Raw genomic sequence first — 22829 nt, forward strand, 5'->3', positions numbered from 1 at the left:
ATATGGAAGAGGTTTTGTAAACATCTAAAAGCATTGCCCATGCCACAGATACTGCTTCATTTTTTATTGTAATAATTACATGAACCATTTTGAGGTAAATACTGATTTATTGCAATGACAACAATTGTAGAATGGGATGGTGGCAAAGAATGCAAAGGTAGACTCCATGTATGCACAAATTAGCAACATGGGGAGGGAGTATTTTGTAAGTAACATACATAAACATAAATACATAAACATACAAATACTGAAAAACTGATACTTGAAACAGTCTGCAATACAACAACAATACATTGTGTAAAGTGTGTTTTGTTTTTAATAGCGATAGAATTGAGTATGTTAAAAGTAGATATTTTGGGTAGCTCTTAAAAGAGCTGTATGCTCCATCAGTAGCGGTCTTGCCAGGGAACTCGACCAACTGGAGACATGAAGTACTCCGCAAACCTATCCCTCACAGCTACAGCATCTCTGCTGGCATTATTGGTGCCAAGCCGGGGTGCATCCTGCATTCCTAAAGATGGCTCTGTGGTCAAAGTTAGAGCAGGAGCTGTGAGCACATCTCTCCTCAAGAAATTGTGAAGCATACAGGTGGCCTTCACAATCTTCTCAGCCAACTCCGGAGACACTCCCAGTACCCTGCGATATACTCTCCATTATGCTGCAAGTATGCCAAATGTACACTCCACCATTCTTCGAGCATGGGAAAGACGAAAATGAAAAACTTTCCTTTCTCCAGTGTTGTGTCCAGGGTAAGGGCGGAGGATGTTACGGCACAGCGGGAATGTTTCATCTGCGAGGAATACATATGGCATGGCTCCAAGATGCTCTGCTCCAGGGAGGGGAGAGTCTTCAGGTATCCTCAGGCTGCTCTGGCGTAGGGCAGATCCAAAGGCAGAGGCAGCCAGTGTTCTTCCATCACTGTTTCTACCATAAGCGCCGATGTCTACAAGCCTGAAGCGATATCTGGCATCAACAACTGCAAGGAGAACTATTGAAAATGTCCCTTTGTAGTTGTAGTATAGGGACCCGCTGGATGGAGGGGCTTCGATGACTACATGCTTCCCATCCATTACTCCAAGGCAGTTGGGGAAAGCCGAAAGATGTTGGAACTCAGCAGCTATCCCTCTCCACTCTGCTGCATCAGGCACAGGCATGCAATCAGACAGTAGACAGTTCCAGATTGCCTCACACACCTGGCTCACTATTCCATCCACGGTACTGGCACCTACCCTGAAGCCAAAGGCAATAGACCGGAAAGAATACTGAAGAGGCTGGGAGTCGAGAGGCTGGTTCACTGGTTTTCATCGCCGGAGCGAACCAGAGCGAACTGCAGGCACGGCAAGTATACGCAGTACTCGTTCCCTCTCTAGAGAGAACCGAGGTTACGTTAGTAACCGAGTACGTTCTCTTACGAGAGGTTCTCTCGTACTGCGTAAGAACTTACGCTTGGGGAACACAATGTAAAACGCCGTGCGTGCTGAGATCCAATACCAAAGTCCCAAGGGCATGTGCCCGGGGCCCATATGGTACATGATCATCAGGGACTGATGCATCAGGCTAAAGCATCATTCCTGAAAGAGTAGCATCCCATCAGGGTGCTTTAAGATAATAGTGTTCCACACAGTCAGGGCGAAATTTGGCCTGATCTGATGAAAATTATGGGTCTTACAATTGCCCTCAGGGCTGCATAATCGATCCGTGAGCATTGCTCATCAACTCCCAGTATTCTGAGCCGACATCGGGGCAGATAGTACTGGCTTATTAGACCGACAGCAGCTTAGCCTGCAAAGCGGGAACTTCCAGGTTATAAAACCTGATAAATGTAGAAGGGGAGGCCCAGCCTGCCGCCATACATATATCATGTAAAGAAATCCCACTAGACCAAGCCCACGAAGAGGCCATGCCTCTTGTGGAGTGCGCTCTGACACCTAATGGGCATTGTAGGCCCTTAGAGATGTATGCCAGCGCTATGGCATCCACTATCCACCTGAATAGGGTCTGTTTCGTCACAGCTAGCCCTTTAGAGCGCCCGTAGAACGAAACAAATAGCTGCTCTGTCTGTCTGAAAGCAGACGAGCGAGACACATAAGCTCTTAATGCCCTGACCGGGCAGAGGAAAGCGGTGTCCTTCTCGTCAGGGACCGATAAGGCCGACAGGGAAATGACCTGGGACCTGAAGGGTGTGTTGAGGGATTTAGGAACATACCCGTGTCTCGGTTTGAGCCTGACAACAGAGTCATTTGGCCCAAACTCCACACATGTCACGCTTACTGAAAGCGCTTGCAAGTCCCCCACACGCTTTACTGAAGCGAGAGCCAAAAGAAACGCTGTCTTGAAGGACAAGTGTTTGATATCCACAGATTGGATTGGCTCAAATGGGGCACCTTTCATGGCCTCCAAGACCGTGGAAAGGTCCCATATGGGAACTGAAGGAGGTCTGGGAGGGTTTAACCTCTTCGCTCCTTTTAGGAAGCGAATGACCAGATTGTTCTTCCCAAGTGACTGGCCTAGCGTTGGTTTAGCAAACGCCGCTATAGCTGCCACATAAACCTTGAGCGTGGAAGGGGTTCTGCCCTTTTCCAGAAGCTCTTGTAGGAAGGAAAGAACGTCCGTCACCCCACAGTCCTGGGGCGATGCGCCACGGGCTGTGCACCAGCTAGAAAACACAGACCATTTTGAGGAATAGAGCCGTCTCGTAGAGGGCGCTCTAGCCTGCGTGATCGTGTTTAGCACTCCCGTAGGGAGGTGAGCGGGTACCCATTGATGGCCCACACGTGTAGGGCCCAAAGCTCCGGGCGAGGATGCCAAATCGAGCCCTTGGTCTGGGTGAGGAGGTCTCTCCTCAGCAGTATCGGCCATGGGGCAGAGCTCGCTAGCTGCATCAGAACTGGGAACCAAACCTGGTTTTTCCAGAACGGAGATACTAGTAGCACCGAGCATCCACTTTCCCTGATCCGCTCTATTACCTGAGGTATGAGCGAAATGGGGGGAAAGGCATAGAGCGGGCAGCGGGGCCATACGTGAGCCAGCGCGTCCCTGCTCTTGGAGAAGTATATCGGGCAGTGAGCGTTTTCTTGAGACGCAAACAGGTCTACTTCCGCTTTGCCGAACTTCTTCCACAGCAATTGGACTGTCTGTGGATGCAGGGACCATTCTCCTGCCGGAACATTGTTCCTGGACAGTCTGTCTGGTCCCAGATTCAAGTGGCCGGGCACATGGGCTGCTCTCAGAGAGCGCAAATTGTGCTGGGCCCAGACCAGGAGGTGTTCCGTCAGCCTGTGAAGGGTTCGGGATCTGACACCTCCCTGGTGATTTATAAAGGCCACCACCGCCATGTTGTCCGAACCGACTAAAACGTGGTGTCCTGCTATCTGGGGATAGAAGCGCCTGAGCGCTTTGTCGACTGCCATCATTTCCAGGCAATTTATGTGTAGAAGCTTTTCCCGTTCTGACCATAAGCCAAAGAACGGTCTGCCCTCGAGCAGCGCTCCCCATCCCGAGGTGGAGGCGTCCGTGGACACCACCTTCACACTCGAGGAAGTCCCCAGGCTTACTCCTGACCGGTACCAGTCGGTCGCCGAACGGTAGGACTGTATACTGATATGCCTGGCCCTCGAAGGCGAATCTCAAAAATCGCCTGTGACGTGACGCTATTTGTATCTGGAAATACGCGTCTTTCAGATCTATCGACGCAAACCAGTCCCCCTGGCGAATTTGCGAGAGGATTTGTCTGGTCGTGATCATTCTGAAAGGGCGCGTCGAGCGAACTGTAGCGAATAGCCTCTTCTTATAATGTTCAGCACCCATTCTGATACCCCGGGAAGCTGTGCCCATGCGTTCGCATGAATAGCTAGGGGTTGAATGAAGTCTGCGCTCTGGCCGTGACAGTGTGGCGGCTGAAGAGCTCTTATGTGCTGAGACATAGGTGCCGTGCTTGCGGCAGACGAGGCGGGGGGTGCGCTGATAACAGCGGGCAACCTGCCCGCACTCAACTCTGATACAGTGAGTAGCTGAGAGGAGGCGAGCGGGCGAGACCCTTCGGGGTTTAACATGTCTGTGAGTGCATATGGGCGCGACACAGCGGGCACATGAGAAGCACTGAACACATCTTTGGCCAGTGACCGTATGTGTTTTGGTTTTGTTTTTACAGAAACCGGAAGACATGCAGTGTGCAGTGTATGTGGGCACTGAGTTGTGGGCACATTTACTACTTTCAATGCGCAATCGACCTGAGTCGAATTTTATGAGCGCAAGCTCTGTGTGAAGAGCTGTGCTTGTGTGTAGGAATGAGCACGTGATAGTGGGCATTTTCTCTACACTTATAACACCATCGGCCGTGGCCGGAATGCCAGAAATTACACTCTTTGAGGGATATATCTGGGTCGCCGTAAAAACGGAGTTTGTAAGCAGGCAAGCGGGCTGTGTTACCGACTTGTTTACTGCTAAATAAGCTGGAACAGTCACATTTTCTGGAACTGAGCGAGCTGGTAGTTTTGGTGGAAGTCTGGCCGCAGCGGGACTTGAACACCGTCGTTTTCCTAGAAGGGCTAGGACGACTTTGAGGCTTCGGGCTTGATTTCAATCTTTGGCCGAGGACCACGTTGAGGGCGGCGGCCAGCAGAGCGAGAGCGCGGTCTCGAGCTTCGGGCCTGTTTCCGCTGTGAGGCGGCGGCGGGCGGTGGCTGCGGCTGTGAGCTTCGAGCAGACGGCTGTTTAGAGCGACCTGTTGCGGAGCTAGCGCGCTTAGGCAGGAAATGTTTCATGGCCTGCGATGTCTTCTGTACCTCAGCGAATCTGTCCACAAAATCCTTGACGGACGATCCAAAGAGCCCAGCAGAGGAGATGGGAGCGTCGAGGAACGCAGCGCGCACGAGTCCGGCATCTCAGACAGTGTTAGCCACAGGTGTCTCTCAGCAACGGTGAGAGAGGCCATAATCCAGCGAACCGGCGAGCTTGCCTCAGTGGGAGGAGGTTCAGGGCCTCGCTGAGCGCGGCGCTTCTTACGGCGCGGCAGCGCGGCGGGCTGGGGTGCAGACTCGTGAAACTGTGCTATTCCTCAGAGTCGCCATAGACATCAGCTCGCAATGAGGGCATCCGCCGTCAGCGAGCGCGAAAGCTGCGTGATCTTCTCCCAGGCAGGAAACGCAAATAACATGGCGGTCCCCGTCGCTGAGAGGGGCTCTGCACGAGCCACAGAAGGTGCGAGGCATCTTAAAAAAGACGCTCGGCTCTTTTAGAGAGAAAAGTGTGAGTCGCGGGGCGAACACACACTAGCAATGAAAAGGATATAATGCACCGGATAGCGCAGCAGGAATGTCAGCAGAAGGCGGCGCGGCCAGCGGCTTCGATGCAGACTCGTCCCGCTGAAAGGCTTCTTCAGACGGCGCGGCTTCTCTCAGGGTCCAGCGATGCGTGAGCTCCGCTGAAGAGATGAAAATCAGTGAACCAGCCTATCGACGCTATATTTATAGCCCTAGGCCACGCCTATTTCGGCGGGACGCTATGCAAATGGGTGCGAAGCACCCCCATTGGTCAAGGCGTCAAGAGCGCCTTCTCGATAGGCTGCTGCAGTTGCCGCAGGGCAGCCAATAGGCGCGCAAGCTGCCTCGCCTATGTCTGTATGCTGCTGCAACGCGTTTTGCATTATATAAAAATTAAGGATAATTTTTGGCTTCAGTATCTCGCGGAAAGAGACTTTCCCCCAAGCGTAAGTTCTTACGCAGTACGAGAGAACCTCTCGTAAGAGAACGTCTTTGTGAACCGACATTCTCCTCCCCGGTAACTTCAAAAGCCAACGCAAGAGCCAACTTTCTCTTTCTCGACATTTTTTGCATCACACAGCACTAGGCTACTGTTGCAGCTGTTGTTATAGCAACAAAAGACGCGCTCGGCTGCTATTTGTAACCGAACGCTGCCAGCGTTTTTTTTTTTTTTGCGAAAAAAACGCCGTTGTAAACTTTTTCTTGTCAAAAAAGACGCTAAGTGTGAACATAGCCTTATATTCTAACAGACTGAAGTAAAGCCCAGAGGAAAGGGAAGCCAGCCAGCAACACGCAAGCAAGAAATCTGGCCAGTGCGTAAGCCTGGTAGAGAAAAAAATCATGCAGCACACAATGGATGATTACATTTTTGTCACAGTGTGTTGCCAGTGCACCCTTGAGAGATGCATTTAAACTAAAATTGCCCTTGGTGACAACTAAAGATAACCATGCGCCTCTATCACTGAGCCAACATCTTTCCTTGCTGTAAACATGATTATAGTGTTTACATGTAAACACTTGTAAGGTCTGAAAGATGACATTGTGAATAGGTCATTCATGTTATGCAGTACCTTTCCAGCTCTGTAACTTAAATAAATAAAAAAAGTAGTTACCTGCATGAACATGTGCCTGTCAAGCTCATGCAATTACATGTTATTAATTATAACTCCACATCATTTACATAATGTCAAGATAATTAACAGAAGGCTTAACAGGATAGTGATATGGAGCAAAAGTTAGCCATTGCTAACGCTATCTAAATTCAGAAAACAATAAAACTAACAGGATAAAAAAAATAATAATATTGGATATACTGTGTGTGTGTGTGTGTGTGTGTGTGTGTGTGTGTGTGTGTGTGTGTGTGTGTGTGTGTGTGTGTGTGTATATATTAAAGAATGCATGTTTTGTTTGAAAAAAAAGAAAAGAAAAGATTTAAATGAAAAAGGATATTCATTTTTTTTGCTACATTTAATAAAAACATATCATGATGTAACTAAACTGCTCATGTCATTTATTATTTTTATTTATTTATTTTTGCTTGATGCATTTCAAAAAGATAATAGGAAAAAATAGCTTATTTGTTTGCTCTATGCAATTTCATTATTTGAGTGTGAGAAATGAAGAAAAAACACAAATATTTCTTCAGAAAATGCCAGGTTTTGATATTAGAATTTGACAAAAATGACAACATCTTCTTAAACCAAATTTAAGGCGAGACACTACCGGTGAATGGGATAAAAAAATTAACTAGCAGATATCACCATGTAACTTTTCCAGTTGATTACCTACATTAAGATGAGAAAAAAAATGTATTATAAGTTTTCTGTAATTTAATGTTTAAATATGCAAATCTGAGTATTGGATAAAGCCAGGTTAAAAATTATTTTTTCATTGTGTTCACATATTAGATGGGGAAAAAATTACAGAGGGATTTATGGATATCTACTTTTGTTATCCTGTAAATCAGAATATACTGTCAATAGCCTTAAAAAAAATATTTTCGCCATGTTTTTTGGAATAAAATGTTATATAAATCAGGCTAGGAATTATATATTTACAAATCCCTCTGTAAATGTCTTCATAATATAACTAGGTACAAGACTGGAAAGTTTGGTGTATAGAGGTGCTACTGGAGATTTCCTGGAAATAAAAAGTTATTTTGAGAAAACGGGCTTTAAAGATTTATCATCAGCCAATGAGATTGCGCATTCAGCCCTTTTACTTTCACGATTGGTTGCTGATAAAAAGGAAATGACCATATTTGGATCCGACAGCATTGTACAGGAGAGAGAGAGCTTTCCAACGGTGCATGTGATGACAGGGAGCAGACAGCGATCGCGGAGCAGCGTGTTGATTAAGAACGCCAACTTTTGTTGAATTTATGAGAAATCTACAGACGCAAACAGACAAAGTGTAGTAAAATAAAGACCTAAATGTGTATTTCTGACTTTTTTTCACCACAAGTCTGAAAGAAGACATGTTATTGAAGACAAATATCCAAAAATCTCAAAATTGACCAGTGAAAAAAAAAAGTTGTTTTTGCCTGCCGTGTCTCCCCTTAAATAGATAACAGTGATGATAGAAACTAATGTGATTTTAATTTAATTTAAATATAATAAATAAAATACATTTATAATGTGGACTTTCTAAAAAACTAACCAAACACAGTTTGTAACGTATGTCCTATGAATTTTGGTAAATATGTGATTTTCATCATTTGCTTCTTTCCCACAGAAAATCCAGACAATAAGTGCAGTGGATCTAGATGACCCGGTCGGTGGACATCGCTTCTTGTTCTCCTTGGCACCAGAGAGCTCAGTGCGAGCAAACTTCTCAGTCCGAGATAATGGAGGTGGGTGCCCTCTCACATCGTCTGGCTCTCTAACTAGCTCACTGTCTCTCTTCATGACAACACAGACCAATCAAACAGGAGAAATCTTTAGGACACATGGCCTTTTCACATCTAGCTGTTTAAACTGAGCCATGTTGTTTTGCAGTAGCCATAACTTTAGGTCTTTCTAGGCCTGTTGTGTTCTGCAGAGAGGACAGTTGCCTCATTCCTTAAAGTGCCCCAATTATGCTATTTTAAAGGTTCCTAATTTTGTTTTAGAGGTCTCCTACATCAAGTTTACATGCATAAAAGGTCAAAAAACATTTTCACTTTCATTTTTCAAAGATTCTCAAACGACTCGTTCGAAGATTCAGTCTCTCTTAAACCCTCCTTTCCCGAGAGCCTACACTGCTCTGATTGGCCAGATGGCCCAGTCTGTTGTGATCGGTCTACTGCTCACAGCATGTGTCATAAACAAAAAGCCCATTACTATAACTGAATTTCAGCTTCGAAGGCTTCCGTCGGTTTTCCCATATCAATCCGAGCGCAAGTCCAATTATGAAACACTGGAAGAACCCGAACCTCCATCACAAGGACGAGTTGAGCAGGACGTTTCTCAGTGATAAGCTACTCAATTTTGATGTACATTATGAGATGTTGCAACTGTAATTCCTCAGCATCAGCATTTACAAGTGTATGTCAATCAACAAACCGATGTGAATATTTAATGCGGTGCACACGTGGGAACTGTATCATTAACTGTATCAATAATAACGGTGCATACTTTAGCTGAGCACTAAAGTTTGTAAAGATCTTGCTCCATCCTTTATCATTACTCAAAGTAGTGAGAACAACAGACAATCTGCATTAATGGACACAATTTTAGGTAATAGTGGCCCACAGCTGATTAGCAGAACTATTTCAGTAAGACAGTATTAACGCAAGTTATCCGGTTAGCTGGAGACCTACACAATATAAAACACAAAACTATGTATTTTAAACACCGGGGAGAAAATATATCCATCAATAATTAATCATACTTACGGCTGTGATTCTGAGGAGCAAATTGGTTCAAATAAAGTGGGTACTGTCCCATCTTTAATGGATAAGCGTTTTGTAAATCCCATTTAGACCTCTCAGAGATTTGAGAAGCAATCGTCAAAAGGTTATACTGCTGTTGTATCGCTGTGGTAATTTTAACCACTGATTCAGTTTTTAACCACTGAAACAGTTTTTGAGGGTGGGTCAAATTAGACATTGTTCGCGTGTAGCCAATGAAGAACTTAGGTTGGCATTATGCAACTGTGTTACATTGTTGCGTATGTAAGTTACGGAAGTAAGGCTGGAACGGCAACTGGCGGCTCATTTGAGCAGTTCAGTTCAGTTTTTTTTTTTTTTTTTTTTTGAGGGACAATAACTTTATTTATCGCACACTTTGATCTTTAAAATTTTGCAGACTTTTTACATTCACAAACAGCTACGTTATTACACGATGCATAAGAAGGTAATATCTGAAAAAGCATAATAGGGGCACTTTAACCCTTACATGCATAAATGTTTCTCCAATCATTAATACATATTTGTGTCTTGTGATCTTTAACTGCTGCAATAGTATAAAACTCTCCTGATAAACAATTGCAAAAAAAGTAAATTAAAGCATGTTTCGTTACCTTTTAATTTGGAAGGGTTCGATTTGAGCAGATGCTTTTTACTATCATCACTGTCATTGTCAAAGCTCATATCCCCAGTACATTCAGCTTCTGGCTCATATTTGCGATCCCAACCATATTCTCAAAACGATCATTTTCAACGTCTTCAAAACTGACAGCATCCCCACCAGATCCACCATCAAGTGACAGTGACACTAACTGATTGCGTACAGAACTTGCTCTGAAATAAATTAATAAGCCATTTAAAGTTTTGCTGATTATATTTGTGTATTCTTTTGTTTTATGTCTGCGGTAATTATGAGTGAAACATCACGTCATCACTGTGTATCAGACATTGCCACCTTGAGGAAAAAAGGTGAATTGCACTTATTGGGTCATCAGAGATTCAATTGATACACAAAAAAATATACCTGTACACTTTTTAAAAAAATGAATTGGAAAACAGATATTCTTTGTCACATTGTTTATAATGAATCGATTGAGGAATACCAAGAAGGTGGATGTCTAACTTTAAAAACAAAATGAATGAGGGGGAGGGTAGTGAATGATGTCCCGGGTCGGAAAAGACCAGAGGTATGCGTTTAAGGGTTAATAAGCTAAGCGCTCAACTCTCCACAGATAACACAGCTGGAATCTTTACACGACGCGCCGGATTTGGGCGAATGCACAAGAGCACCCATCTAGTGGCGGTGGTGATCTCCGATGGAACCTTTCCCATGCAGACTAGCACGGGCACGCTCACAGTTCGGGTGTGCACGTGTGACCGAGATGGCAACATGGAGATGTGCAATGCAGAGGCTCTGACCAGCTCTGCGGGGCTCAGCACAGGGGCGCTGGTGGCCATCCTGCTCTGCATCCTCATCCTGCTCTGTAAGTAGCCTTCAGTTCTCTCCTTTGACAATCAGATCACTTCTCATACGTCCATCTGTCTGATGCCCGCTTCTTCCATCTGTGAATTCATCTGACTGTTCATCTTTCAAGCCCTTTGTTAGCGAGACTTTTCAGTTCATTTTCCCACCTGTCTTCCTGTCAGTTAGCACTTTTGTCTGCGCTGCCATTTGATTAATTACAATTCCAGTGGTTTGAAGTGTGTACGCCTGATCTGCATGTAAAATAATTAGCAATTAGGGGAAAAAAGAAAATAAAGGAAACAGTTTCTGACATGCTCAGATGGCTGAACTGATAAAACTTGTTGGTTATTTAATCAGGACACTGAATAACAAGGGCTACATTTAAATTAAATGAAAATGAATCCAGTCTTGTTTTAATTCAACAAAACAATGGAATATCACATTTGAGTTCTAGACTTAATTTTAATTGAAACACTTGTCATATAACTAACATGCATGTGTAATTGATCAATTTACTGTCATTTTTTGACAGTGCATTTGAATGTTTGCATTGAGTTTTGCTATCTGTTAACATCAGCTACTCGTAGTTCTCACCTGTGAACTGTGTGCAGTAGATATTGATGACCTGACACCTACAGTAGGTGTCACCCACAGGGTAATGCATCATGTATGAAACTCTTCCTACTCCATTGCAGTGAAAGATCACTGATAAAAGCAACTAAATGGTACTAAGGGGGGGTTTACTGAAAAATGAATTGCTCCCACTGATAGTGTGGTTAATTACCACATGCTATCTGAATCACCTCTTCAAAATGCCGAAAGCATACATTACTACACAGCGCATCTGGAAATATGGCTGTTTATAATGCTCTTCTACATCATTTGATGAATATCTGCTGCAAAGATCAAAGGGAAGTTTACACAATGTACACATTTTTAAATCTACCATCTGCTTTCTGTAGGTGGTTATAGCTACAGAGTAAGAGTTTTTGTGAACAAAGCACAATATATAATTAAGCCTAATTTATTTATTACCACATTTCCATATATGGATCTGGTAGAAATGTAGAAATATATATATGTATCTAACACTCACCAATGCTTAATTGTATTTTTTATAAAAAATACTGTAAAAACATTAATATGGTGAAATATTACTATTTAAAATAAATATTTTGTATTTCAATATCTTTAAAAAGTTGTCAGTGCTGGTTGCAAACGCGATGAAATAAAAGGTTGATGAAATAAAACGAGATAAAATTGCAAGCAGTGAATGTTTATTGAAAACAAACTCAAGATAACACTTCAGAATACCGGATACAAAAACACGTAGAACTGAACAACCAACATAATATTGCAGAGAACGGACAATGAACTTTTTTAAGTTTAAGGTTTAACTAATCAATGAAATAGAGAACACTTGCAGATCATAATTAGTCCATGAAAAACCAAGGAAACTAAACTGCAAAGCTGAATTTTCAGCATAATTACTCCAGTCTTCAGTGTCACATGATCCTTCAGAAATCATTCTAATATGCTGATTTGGTGCTCAAGAAACATTTCTTATTGTTATCAATGTTGAAAACAGTTGTGCACTTGTAAAAGTCATTATTGTCACTTTTGATCATTTTAATGCATCCTTGCTGAATAATAGCATGAATTTATTTTTTAAAAATCTAACTGACAAACCTTTTATACATGTATGAGTATACATAATAGCAGTCAATCTTTTTCATTCTGGTGCATCACTAACATTTACCTTTTTTTTTTTTCTCTTGTTCTGTAGTGATTGTAGTGCTGTTTGCTGCCCTGAAACGTCAGAAGAAGAAAGAGCCCCTGATCATCTCCAAGGAGGACGTGAGGGACAACGTCGTCAGCTACAACGATGAGGGTGGCGGCGAGGAGGACACGCAGGCCTTTGACATCGGAGCGCTTCGGCATCCGGAAGCAATGGAGGACAGCAAAATGCGTCGGGACATCCTGCCCTCCGAGTCACTCTACCCCCCTCCGCCGCTCCGCAAGACCATTGTGCCGTCCCGAGAGAACACAGACGTGATGGACTTTATCAACCAGCGCGTGCAGGAAAATGACGGCAACCCCACGGCTCCTCCTTATGACTCGTTGGCTACCTACGCGTACGAAGGTAACGGATCGGTGGCCGACTCGCTCAGCTCACTGGGGTCCGTGTCCTCGGAGGGGGCGCAGGACTATAACTACCTCAGTGAGTGGGGGCCACGCTTTAGGAAGCTAGCAGACATGTACGGCGGGGAGGACAGTGACTGGGACTCCTAATGGACAGACTGCGGAACAAGACTCATTTGCTGATCTGCTTCTACATGAAGACTGGAGTGGCAGAATGAGGCAGCCTAATTTCTTTTACAAAGTGCCCTTTTATCCTTCTCTTTGTCCTACAATCAGGCAGCCGATTTCTCTGTCCTGATTGGCTGTGCGTTTTCTCAAAAGAGGAGACGAACTTAACGCTCCGTGAGGAGGACGTATCTGTCTTCTCATCAGAAAGATCATCTGCGGTGACATCTTTCTGCATAATCCCAGATTTTTCTGGAAATGTCTACGGTTTTTCATATCTGTAACCATCACTGAAAAGCCAAGCATCTGATGCGGAGGCGCTGTTCAAACACTGCTGCAAAGAACAGTTTATCAGTTGACTGTGAGCCTGTGAAACACTTGAAGTGAACTTGAGCAGGTCATTGACTAAAAGGCCAAGGCCGAGTACTTTATGAAAGTAATGAAACCACCACCAAACTCGGGCCTGTGAATTCACCATCAGACCTCAATGTGTTGCAGGCGGCTTAGAATCAAACAATTCAACATCATAGGAGTTGTCAAATAACTGGGAGGAATTTTCAAACTCTTACTATTAACCATTTGCATAATTTTATTAATCTACTTACGCACTCAAGAAAATATGTGTTGTCCTGTTACCCGGAATCAAGACTGGTTGTGTGAAACCCATCTAGAAAATGGGTCAGAAGATGTTTCATGGTTGGCACTGGTTTTCATCATCCACATGAAAAAAAAATGCCAGAAGCTTACAATTATCTGCTATGTCATTGGACGTAAATGTGTTTTTTCTTCTTTTAGCAGTCTGACTAACGTTTAGTTGAACTCAGAACTGCTTAGTATGACTTTCTTCTTGTGAGAGACACACTTCCACACGGTCCCTTAATGACATGCTGCAAACGAATAGCCAGGGAAGTAATAAAAGCTCAACTGATTTATTCCTCGGCTGAATGTTAACCACAACAGTGTTGTATTGAGGTGTGAGTCAAATCTTAAAGTAAATCGCTCCGCAATGATTGCGCCCTCTCTTCAAACCAGAAAATGAGCCTTGAGATTGCCTTCACCTCTTCGCTTAGGAGGGGGTGGGTCAGCTCTGAACAGTGCTCGGGCTGGTAAATATTTGTGTTTTAGAAGCAGAATTTCCATTCTTCGTCACTGATATGCTGTAAAAAAAAAAAGAAAAAAAAAAAAGAAAAAGATGGTTACTCATGCTGTAAAAACTTGGTTTAATGAACAGTGCTTTGTACCAGTGGTTTGGGAGAGTAGATTATGTCCATGTACTACTTTACTTTATATCTTGTGAAATTTTGTACCAAATATTTATATACCACAATGATGACTAAATATTCTTGAAATATGTACATTCGCTATTATTGTTCCCGTGTTTTGAACGTGTTCAACTATAAATGTGAGCTGGTTGCAAATGGAATCAAACTTTCATTAAAATAAATGTTCTCTTTTACAGAAAACCTTTGCAATTCTTTGCACACCCAGAAAACACTTACAAATGCATTGCGTTACGCTTTTGACTTATCACAAGCAATTTGTATTTATTTATTTATTTTGCAAATTATAGTTGGTCTGCTGCCCATTTTGTGAGCTAGGATAAGTTCAATCAACCTAAAATAAATTTATTTTTTATGATATATATATATGAGAGAGAGAGAGAGAATCATAGAAGTATATGTGACCCTGGACCACAAAACCAGTCACATGGGTCATTTTTTTATTGAGATGTATACATCTATATATACTTATTTATACTGAATAAATAAGCTTTCCATTGATGTATTGTTTGTTAGGATATGACAATATTTGGCTGAGATACAACTATTGAAAATCTGGATCTGAGGGTGCAAAAAATCTAAACATTGACAAAATCGCCTTTGAAGGTTTCCATTTATATTCGCGATTTTGCTGCATTCACTCACAAAAATAAATGTTTTATTTATTTACGGTAGGAAATTCACAAAATATCTTCATGGAAGTTTCTTCTTCCATATCTTCATGATCTTTACTTAATATCCTAATGATCTTTGGCATAAAAGAAAAATCTATCATTTTGACCCACAATGCATTGTTGGCTATTGCCACAAATATACCCGTGTGATTTGTGACTGGTTTTGTGTATACATATTAGTATTATACGATAAGATTTATTTTTAGTATATCTTTAATGCTCAGTATATGGACATGACTTTTACATGATTCTTAGAGGCCAAATGTCATTATCGTTAACAGAAAATGTCCAGTGTCTGCCCAAGATCGTCAGCTCATTAGGCCAATCTATAATGATCTCAAAGCTCGCTACTGGATTTGGAGGGAGAGGAAACAGTATTCATTTTAAATTGATTGGGGATGAGCTGTTGTGAGGCAGATGGTGACATTTCAAACAATGCCGATGTTAACTCAATCACCCTGCCATCCAGCGCTCTCTGCAAATATGTACGTAGACACTAGTCTCATCTGGTCTCTGTGTGTCTACAAGGCCATTAAGGGCTTAAGCAACACTCCAGGATTCAGGTGCGCTAAACTCATTTAGAAGGGTCAGTATGCATATCTTGGAAAAAAAATATGGAAAAATTGTACTCTAGCAGAAGGGCTTTTGCTTATAAGAAAAATTGGTTGAGGTTTATGCACTACTGAAAAAGCGGAATCTGAAAACTAAATAAAGGATTCCAAGTTTAAATTAATAGTTTGGCCTCATGTAAATCATTTTAATATTTACATTTACATTTACCCCCTATATGCTGTTTTAATAAAATAAAAATAATATAAAATAATTTAATAATAATATAAAGTAATACAAATTTGAACACAAAAATATTGTCTGTTGTTTGTCTTTAGTCAATAAAAAAAGATTTCTTGTATGGTTTTCTATCAATTTAATTTGCATTTAAGGCACCATGAAACATAGAAGCTATATTCCAAACCTTCTGAAGCTATGATATAGCTTTAAATGAACAACTGACCCACATCTCAGTTCAAATTCAGTGATAATGGTTCTGTGTTGTTTTTATATTGATTTGCTGTTGTTGTCCCACTGCGGTCATTACGAACTGTTGTTGTATGGGAAACAAATCTATGGGAAAATGATATGTTCCATGTTCAAAAGAAACAACAGCTTACAGGTTTGAATGACATGAGGGTGAGTTAATAATGGGTCAACTATTCGTTAACGTATAGCCTAATACATGCTCAGTCATAAGGCACAGCTTTTTAGTATAATGGAGCCGTAGCAAAACCTAACAGCTTTTAACTGATATGCATAAGACATTAAGTTATGTTGCACTAAAATGTTGCAAACTCTAAAGACGTCTCTCTAGACTTGAGTTCATTACAAGCGTATATCTCGAATCAAATACGGCTGGTAATCGTAGGATAAGCCCCGAAGACAAGATTACATGAAATACGCAGTAATGAAAGCAAGGGCGGCACGAAGCAGAAGAAAAATGTACACTCAAGTGTGTTTTAATCTCTGTAACATTAAGCCGACTAAAGGTTGGTTGTGCTTCAGGCCCGCGCTGGATGTACGCTGGGGATCCGCGGCGGTCGTGCCTGAATCAAGGGCAGTCAACATGTCACCGCAGCCGTGCTGCTGCTGAGGGTTGTAACTCATCATGGCCGAGGCTTAAAACGCTGCGTCGCTTCCCATTAGCCTCGCCTGTCTCTTTAGCCTTAATCTGTAATGGGCATGTCATGTTAGGGGAAATGCTAAACACCAATCTACCTCATCTTGGGCTTTGATTTTCTTCTCTTTCTACCCCACGCTTTCATGGGGTGCCGTATCCTCCGCTGTTGCCATCATCGCTGACAGACTAAGTTTTCATTGTTATTCACAAAAAGATGTAAAATTTTCGGATTAAACTTTACTCCAGAGAGTTCTAAAGCACCGTTCCCGCTCTCTTTTGTGCCAAAAATGATGTTTATATTCAATCTGTCAAGCTGCAAATGTTGTGAAGAGCACTGAAAGGTCTGTTGTCTGTGTTATCTAAGAGCTCCTGATGTTGTTTTGAATGCGTTGTGTCATGGCCTATTTTCCAGTCATTCACCGAATGAGTCCCATTCACTTGTACACTCATTTCGGTTACTTGTAGTTCTGACTCATTTAACAAGCAATAGGCTGTTTATTTGCCATACAAAAGACATTTAGCTATGGCTCAAAATAATCTCCCGAACAGCATGTTTAGTGATACTTATACCATCGTTCAACAGTTTAAGCAACAGTGACGGTTAAAACTTTACATAGCCATCATTAGACTCTGATACAGTGAGTGCTTTTGATGGATTATTCTAATTAATATATGGACTCATGCGCTTTTCTTGGAATGGTACTGATGGGAAGTCTCTTATCTCGGAGTCCAACACATCTCATGTTTCAAAAGTGTCCAAACTTTCTGAACTTTTCAGTCTAATATGCATTGATAGAAAACTCTTTGAGTCTCTGAAGAAAAAAATCTTGTCAGCATTAATGCAACATGATCTTCCCCCATGTTTTTTCTTTTTTTTTTTAATCTGAAAGCCTCCATAAAATTTATGAAAAAAGCTTGTGGGGAAAACTACAAGAAACTGTATGTGTAAAATTTAAACCATTTAGAAAATGCATAATGAAAATATGAAAGGTGTTGTATAGCTTTTGAGCTATGAGTTGCCAGTGGTGGTAATGAAGTCATTTTACTTAAGTGTATTTTTGCAGGCTATCTTTACTTTATTACTTTTACCACTATAGCCTATTACAAATCTTACTTTTTAATCATGACATTTCACAAAAAAAGTTAATGCTTAATTCACGTTTATTGTATATGAAATCATTGGTTATACAACTGAAAGTTATATGTGAACTAAATCTGCTGTAAATGGAAGAGCTATTTACGTTAATTGTGTGAAATACTTGAATTTTGAGGACTAGTTTTCTAATAACAATAATTTATAATTATTTCAGACTGACCTAAAAGCTTTTAACCCCTTTTAAAGGTTCCAAAAGGGTGTTTTTTGCAGCAATGCCATAGAAGAGCCCCTTTTTGCTCCCCAAAGAACCTCTCAGTGAAAACCATTTTTTTCTTCATGCAAGGAAACATTTTAATAATCAAAAGAACCTTTTTCCACTATAAAGAACCTTTTGTGTTTCATTCGAAATTATTCAACCGGACAGACTTTCAGCTGTTTGCAGTGAAGAAATCAAACAAAAAGAATTGAAATAGCTCAACACACAAATGTTTCAAGCGGTTTCCCCAAATCCAACTGAAAATGCAACTTTTAATGACTTCTGCTGTCTCAAAATCATTCAACCCCCTGAATAGAATCCTTTACAACAGCACAAATCTGCAAAACAGGTGTTGTCTCAAGCACACCTGATGCAACTAATCAAGCGCTTCATTAGGTGTGTTTGAGCTAGAACACATGAAATATCTGAACTGGCTAGGTTTGTTGAGAGTCACAATTGACTGCATGTCATTCAATACTGTATAGCTAAGTCAAAAGAACGGTCCAAAAAGCTAAGAGAAGATATCATCTCCCTTCACAAACAAGGAACAGGATACAAAAAGATAGCGAAGGCACTGCATGTTCCTAGAGACACTGTTGAAAGCATAGCACGCAAGTTCAAAGTTAAAGAAACAGTGGGTACACTTCCTAGATGGGGCAGAAAAATGAAGATTTGAATGGCTGCAACTAGATTTCAGAGAAGGCTGGTTCAGAAAAACCCTCGAGTGACTGCAAAAGACCTGCAGCAAGACCTGGTGGCAACAGACACTGAGGTTTCAGCTTGCACAGTAAGGCGTGTACTAAACTCATGCGGTTTCCATGCCAGAACTCCAAGACGTTCACTACTTCTCACCCAAAAGCACAAGAAAAGTGATCAAAATCAGCTAGTGAAGTGAAGCTAATCCACTCACCTTTAAATACTCACCATATTCTCATCTCCTTTGTCAGATCGTTGTTTGAGGTCCTCTGTGCTGCATGTCTGTTTCCACTCCTGTTCTGTGTTTTCCAGTCTCATGCTTCATTGTTCCTGTTCCTGTTCCGTGTTTCTCTGTGGATGTCTTCGTCTGGACCTGTCACCGTTATTCACCAGCGCACAATACACCGTCTCATCTGTCCAGAGCTGACCATCGAAGTCCCTGCGCCACCTGCCATCAGCCAGAGCTTACTTACCATTATTATCTGTCTCAATAAAGAGTTTACTTGCATTTGCTTCCTGTCTTCCATCATGACAAGCATATGCTGAAAAGAACACTGCCTACAGTTAAGCATGGTGTGGCTCGGTGATGCTCTGGGGCTGCTTTGCATCCTCGGGCACTAGAAATCTGCAGCGTGTGGAAGGCAAGATTGATTCATTGAAGTATCAGGAAATTTTAAGAGAAAACGTCATGCCGTCAGTGAGGAAGCTGAAGCTTGGGCGTCATTGGACCTTCCAACAGAATAATTATCTCAAGCATTCCTCAAATTCCACCAAGGCTTGGTTGCAGAAGTCGTCCTGGAAGATTCTACAGTGGCCATCACAGTAACCTGACTTGAACCTCATGGGTGGGATTTGAAGAAGGCGGTTGCAGTACGCAAACCCAAAAATATTACAAAACTGGAGGCCATTGCTCATGAGGAATGGCCTAAGATTCCTCAGAAAAGCTGCCAGAAGCTGGTGTCTGGTTATACATCTCGTTTGTTTGCAGCAGGTCATAACAGCAAAAGGGTGTAAAGATGCTTGCCATGAAGGGGTTACAATTTTTGAGACTGCAGAAGTCATTAAAAGTTGTATTTTCAGTTGAATTTGGGGAAACCACTTGAAACATTTGTTGTGTTGAGCTATTTCAATTACTTTTGTTTGATTTGTTCATTGCAAACAGCTGAAAGTCTGCACATTTTGCCAATAAACCTGATTTGGGGGGGGGGTAGTTGTAATCAAAAATCATTTTGATTACAACTATCTATATAATATATATACACATGCATCACAATTTTTATTTTATTTATTAGGGTATCAGTACTTTAACGTCAACCACTGTAAATTCCAAACCAAAAGTCCTAATACTAGATGGCATCACACTAGTCCCATCACAGGGCCTTCAAAATATTTTTTTTGTCCTTTCACCCTGCTTATCTGGGTACATGACAGGTATTTGGTAATCACTGTCTGCCCATCAGAACAACACAGCACGTTGAAGAGTGAGCGGTCTGGAAGACAGCTGATGTCAAAAAGGCCAGCAAAAATTCATTAGAGCTTGAAATATTGAACCTGTAAGGCACCAAGTAACAATCTCCCACTGGGTTTCATGTCTAGTTTTTCATGTCTGTAGCAAATGTGAAGCCATGCGAGGATCCAGATCTGTAAGGACACCCCTATTTTGTGTGCGGAAGGGGGGTCACGGTGCTCTTCTTTTGAACTTCTGAACCTTTGCAGCCACATTAGGCAAACGCTGTTTCCTGCTAGAGAGGACGTGAATGTTCACTTCAAAACAACGCACACCTGAGGTGCTTACATCTCTCTCCAATGGGCCGGAAAATGCAGCCTTTACCGCACACCAGTGGAAGCAAGGAACATTTATTGGCCACACAATGTCCGTCATCACGGGCCAATACGAGAAAGCAAAGAAGGCATTAAATTTTTACCCCAAATTCCCATTTTCCCACAGCTTAGCGCTTACCTGCCCCGGTGTGGCTCCAAAAAGCACGGCTATTGCTTTGTCATCAGGTGGTGGATTATCGGCGGAAATGTGAAGCTGTTGTCAAATTGAGATTTTCCAATATGCCTCTATCTGCCAAGTCTATGACTTTATGTTTACTCGGAGGGGGGATGGAGGGGTCCGAAGGAGAAGAAATGAGAGATCATCGGGTCTGCCGCATCTCATCCGCTTTTCTACATTTCATTTCACCCTCAGTATTCATTTTCCTGCCCCTAAAATGATCAGAATAATTCATGTGCTCCAGCGTTGCCTGTAGAATGTGATTTCCACTTCTCGGCCCTCTCAGCTGAACAACCCCACAGAGGCATTGGACTTTGAGGTCACTCGGCTCCAGCATAGATGATGCCCATATTTATAATTCAATGGACATGAAAAAAGGGATGAGTACAGATCACAGACTACTTAGAAGACATACGGTGGTATGGAATCTCCCTCGTGTCCACAAGATTGGACCCGCATTCCGATGGGGGCATCTAAAAGCAAAGTCCATTAGCAGGAACCTTTTCTTTAAAATATTCCTGCCCTCTGAAATGTTTGTTTTGGCCCTTTTAACTGAACTTTTAGTTTTAGTCTATTTTAGGGTCTTGTGCATTTGTAGATGTTTCTTTTTTTCAAATGTAAGTGTATCTCTGTTTTCAATTCGATCGCCCGAATGTCACTGAATTCACTTTAGTGGCTAACACATAGCAATATGAAAATGGTTCCATTTTCGTCTTAGAGGCACTTTACCAAGTCTAAGACTTCAGTGTACTAAACAGGCTTTTTGCTCAGAAATGGGAGATATAAAAATGGCACTAGTTCCAACAGGATTACAGATCTTTTCATGTTGAGTGCTAGTCCTTTCAAGTTTGATCACAAGTGGCCATTAGGTCTTCTTGCATAGCTTCCTTCTCAAGCACTTCATTGATTTAGCTCAAGAGCCTCTCTTAACCAGTCCAGTTACCTATTAATAATCCTTGTTGCGAACGGAGAACGACGCAATCGCTTCTGCTGAGTATAACTCATTGTAAAGACCTTTCTAGGACAAGATTGTATAGAAACCGACAAAACAGAGAAAATTAAATACTGGCTATTGCAGATCATCTCTTGCCTTGTGATGGAAATGCAGAAAAACTTTACTGAATAGATATGCTTTCAAACTACAATTGATACTGTTCTTCATCGTGGATCTGAGTTCTTGATTCGATCTATGGGCTTTCACTATTTGGCTTAACAACCCAATAACAAACCAATTTTTTTCAACTTGCAACCACATGATGCATATAAAATGGCAATAAAATGGTTAATAATAAAGCAGAGTGAACCAGTAAAGAGTTTTCTTGGTCACATCACAGTAGTCATTGTAATGTCTTTTTCTGTCATGATGCACCATGTTGCAACACATTTGTGTTCTGGAGAACTGCTTTCAGAAAAGCATATTTTTGTATTGATTTTCTACTAATTTTAGAGTCAAATACATTTGTATGTAATGGTTAACTGCTTGGATGTGTTTGACACCTACAGCAGATGCATCATTGTGCATTAATGAAGTGGATACAGCATATTTGTATTTAAGTATCTACTGTTTTTTAAGATTTAAAGGATTAACTTTGGTATTTTTGGTATTCTCACATTTTTGGTACTTTTGTATTCTCCAATCATTAAAAATGGATAGAAGTCATTCACTTCAGGGCAAGATATCCAAAAACATCCTCCAAATAAAACTTTTAAAAAAAAAACTGTGCCCAAGCAGATATGTTGATCGTCACTATATTATAAAAAATAAAAATAAATCCCATTTCAGGCATTTGGAGTTTCTGTCCCAGATTTCAAGCAACTGCAGTCTTGCATTTAGATCTATGGTTCATTTCAAGCATGAGTGATCTAATCACTGACGCTCTCCACACTCACCTTCATTCATGATTATTTCAGATATTGAGGGCCCTCTAAATCATCTATGGTACTTCAGCCACTTCTGCTTTGGTCTGATCTTCTCCACACCACTCCAAGGCTCCAAGGCGCTCTTAGACATGGGGCCGACGGCTCCACCTGCATCACTTCAAATGAGACCATACTTCGTCTTAAGGGCTTTTAAGGAACATTTTTGCTCTGTATTCATTGAGTGCCGACTAAATCGTATTGTTTCAAGGGTATATCACATGGGTTGAGACTATTCTCTGAATGATTATCCAGATTTTTAAGAATCTACGTTTGTCAAATTAATAATATATCAAGTTTTTTGTTTAAAAAATGCTTTT

At 41.7% G+C, this 22829-nt stretch overlaps 1 protein-coding gene across 2 annotated transcripts in view; it reads left to right on the top strand.

Annotated features, from left to right (window-relative positions):
* The window catches only part of cdh6 (cadherin 6), a 38165-nt gene extending 23787 nt beyond the window's left edge, over positions 1-14378 (top strand). Inside the window, exons 10-13 of one of the 2 annotated variants that reach the window (XM_084411122.1) lie at positions 7995-8112; positions 10093-10116; positions 10380-10631; positions 12399-14372. In XM_084411122.1, the coding sequence (XP_084267248.1) occupies positions 7995-8112; positions 10093-10116; positions 10380-10631; positions 12399-12904 (900 nt within the window). In that variant the 3' untranslated portion in view covers positions 12905-14372. Of the gene's footprint in view, positions 1-7994; positions 8113-10092; positions 10117-10379; positions 10632-12398 lie in introns of both variants that reach the window. The other variant, XM_084411123.1, reaches the window with a different exon arrangement.
* Positions 14379-22829: the final 8451 nt, after the last annotated feature.

This window comes from Rutilus rutilus (genome assembly GCF_951802725.1).
Source record: "Rutilus rutilus genome assembly, chromosome: 6".
In the NCBI taxonomy this organism is placed as follows: domain Eukaryota; kingdom Metazoa; phylum Chordata; class Actinopteri; order Cypriniformes; family Leuciscidae; genus Rutilus; species Rutilus rutilus.